This window comes from Temnothorax nylanderi, unplaced genomic scaffold (assembly GCF_030848795.1).
Source record: "Temnothorax nylanderi isolate EJ_2023f unplaced genomic scaffold, tnyl_v1.0 TNYL_tig0307_pilon, whole genome shotgun sequence".
NCBI classification, from domain to species: Eukaryota; Metazoa; Arthropoda; class Insecta; order Hymenoptera; family Formicidae; genus Temnothorax; species Temnothorax nylanderi.
In genome coordinates, this window is record NW_027249369.1 from 149,376 (window position 1) to 152,495 (window position 3,120).

Below are 3,120 nucleotides of genomic sequence, written 5' to 3' on the forward strand. Positions count from 1 at the left end.
GACATAACAGCAATATAACGCATTATATTGAAATTATATAAATGTATATAACTGCAATATATATACAACCGAAATACTGTTATCTAGTATTATCTATATATCTAGTATTGAAATAGCCATAATGGTCGAAGTTATTTGTATCTATAACTGTAAAGTTAAAATTTATATCTTTAATGCAGATACATCTCTGAAATAATTACATGTAGATCTATATAAATGTATTGGCAATGAGAGAGATGCATCTATACAATAGATATAAATTATAACTCTACAGTTAAGATACAAATAACGAATTTTTAATGTTCTAAAGAAAAATAAATATGAAAAGATATATTTTTTATTGCATAAATGTTTTATTGATGCACACATTCTTTAAGCTTTTCTTTTTTCTTGAAGCTTTTTTTACAGGTTTAAACTGTAGATATCGTTTATATCAATTTAAGAATTTGTTTTATCCTTTGTATAACAGATTAGTATACTTAATCGAACATAAAATCAAGTAAAAAATATCATATTTATAATCATCAAAATCATATTTCAAAAAATCAAATTTTATCGGTGAAAAATTAAAATAAGCAAATCAGTATAATAACTCTATGGAGATATAAAATAAAAATACAATTTTACAAAATGCGATTAGAAAAAAGTTCTTGGAAACATTTCAAACTTATTCTGTAGAAATTTTCACCTATTTGTACGTAGCGGCCGCTCTCGGCGGTTGTACAGTGGATGATGATAGAGGCGCGCGAGAATCAATAATCAAAAGTAATCTTGTAGAAAGACACATTCAAAAATAAGAAATCAATTTTCGAATTATCGCACTAGGTGCAATATTGACGAGCAGCAATGAAAAACGCGCGCGCGCTCCGCAAAAGTTCGAAACAGAAGTCCGTTAAAAAAAAATACAAAAAAGAGAGATAACGAGTTAAGAAGCATGGGTGAAGGGTGTGTTGCGTTATCGCTCGGTCGAAAGAAAGAGAGAGATAATAAGGAGAGTGTCGCTTCCGTCGCGGGATATATATATTTTTTTTTCTTAGTTCTCGTCGACCTCAGCTTCCTGCTCCTCGTCGAATTCTGCGTCCTCGTCCGCGGTAGCCTCCTGGTACTGCTGGTACTCGGACACCAAGTCATTTATGTTCGATTCGGCCTCACTGAATTCCATCTCGTCCATGTCCTCGCCGGTGTACCAGTGAAGGAAAGCTTTTCTCCTGAACATGACAGTATAAATAGTAATACCTATAATATTCCAATGAGAAGCATTTCTAGTATAGAATAACCTGTATGATGTTCAGGATGAATTCGATTCTTGAATGAGTAATCTGTACGTAATGTATTATTAGTTTCAGGAAAAGTTACTTTATTTTTTACAAAATCACCCTCTTGTATACATTTGGAACACGAAAAGTATCCTGCATGACCTTTTGTAAATGTAACAAATGCTCTAGCCGGAGCATCACATAGTATAGCATTAATTGCAACAATGTATTTTTTATTTGAAACAGTAATTCCATTTTGAGAAAAGAGAATGAATTCATTGACAAAGTCAGTTAGAAATTCGTTTGCGTCTTGAGGTTTACGCGTGCCGTGATACACACCAATTACAAAAGGCAACGTATAAACGTCAATTCCTTCAATGGCTGCCATTATGGGCCAAAACTGGCTACCAGAACTCTTAGACATGGGTAAACCATCTATATTTATGTTTATTTTAATTTCATTTCCCTTTATGAAATTAGAATATATACGTATAGATCGTTCGAGACTACAAAAAAGACCAAAGTGCTTATAGCACCCATTAGTGTTTAAAGATGTAATAGTTGCATATGCGTTTCGTGGAGTTGCAAGTAAAACCCTAACATCTTTAGGCAAATTTACGTGACCATGTTTTCTGAGAACTTGTAGCAGTTTGTTAGCAGTAGTATGTGGAACGTTATTTTGAATTATTAAAGTTTGTAAATCTACTCGCAAACTCGTTTCATTATTTTCAAACTTCTCATTTATATGATCTTGTTCATCAATTTCATCGTTAAATTGTTTATTGCTTTCTGTATCAGAAAGTAATAAACTACTTTCTGTATCAGAAAGTAATAAACTGGGTGGCTCCGACTGTACTACATGAATTTCATTGTTACTTATAACGCAATATTGTTCAGTATTATTATACTGAACAATATTACGTTCCGCTTCTTGCACTCGATCATTATTAGGCGCTACATTCGATACATACCTTTCTGCTAGTTGTCCATTACTATTATCTCTATTTATTTCTATATTTATTAATTGATTTCTTCGTCTTTTTGTTAAATGTTGAATATCCTTAGGCATGATGCACTTTTTTAATACCTGTAAAAATAGTGATCATCGTTAAATAAGCAATTAGTCGAAAACGTATAAAAATCACTGAGTTCGCGCATTGGCAAAAATCTTAATCTTACCAAATTTTCGCGTCACTGCTGTTGTCGTCGCGGCCTTGGTAGTTATTGTTGTCTTTGTGACAGTGGTTTCACCGCTGATGCTCGAGATCGCCGCTTTGGTTGATCCGTCCAGTTGCTTGGGGCGAGTTGCGGTACTCGTAGCGGTAAAGTATCAGTTTTGCCCAAACTGATCAACGGTACTCTTTGTGTTCTGATAGCCGCCGCCGCGGTGGACATTCGTCGACGCCTCGGACGTTGGCGAGATTGACGTGAAGCGCTCGTTGGAGGCCGATGATTGGGTACTGGTCGTTGTGTACGGCGAGTAATACCTAAATTTCGAAAGAAGAATTAGTACTGATAGCGATTAAATAAAGATTTGTCGAAACATGAGAAATTATCAAAAATCTTAATCTTACCTCGCGTCACTGCTGTTGTCGTCGCGGCCTTGGTAGTTATTGTTGTCTTTGTGACAAAGGTTTCATCGCTGATGCTCGAGATCGCCGCTTTGGTTGATCCGTCCAGTTGCTTGGGACAAGTTGCGGTAAAGTATCAGTCTTGCCCGAACTGATGATCGGTCTGACTGTTGACCGAGTAGCGACCGTAGCTCTGTACCGACTTCGAGATCAGATATTTCTCAACGGTACTCTTTGTGTTCTGATAACCGCCGCCGCGGTGGACATTCGTCGACGCCTCGGACGTCGGCGAG

At 36.0% G+C, this 3,120-nt stretch overlaps 1 protein-coding gene across 1 annotated transcript; it reads right to left on the minus strand.

Moving 5' to 3' along the window:
• Nucleotides 1-331: 331 nt before the first annotated feature.
• On the minus strand, nucleotides 332-2,607 carry LOC139780953 (tubulin beta-1 chain-like). The gene is made up of 3 exons (XM_071719698.1): nucleotides 2,436-2,607; nucleotides 2,228-2,343; nucleotides 332-1,208 (listed from the first exon to the last, which is right to left on the minus strand). Exons 2-3 carry the CDS (start codon nucleotides 2,323-2,325, stop codon nucleotides 1,034-1,036), a joined length of 273 nt encoding a protein of 90 aa, XP_071575799.1. The 5' UTR covers nucleotides 2,326-2,343; nucleotides 2,436-2,607; the 3' UTR covers nucleotides 332-1,033.
• Between the last annotated feature and the right edge of the window lie 513 nt (nucleotides 2,608-3,120).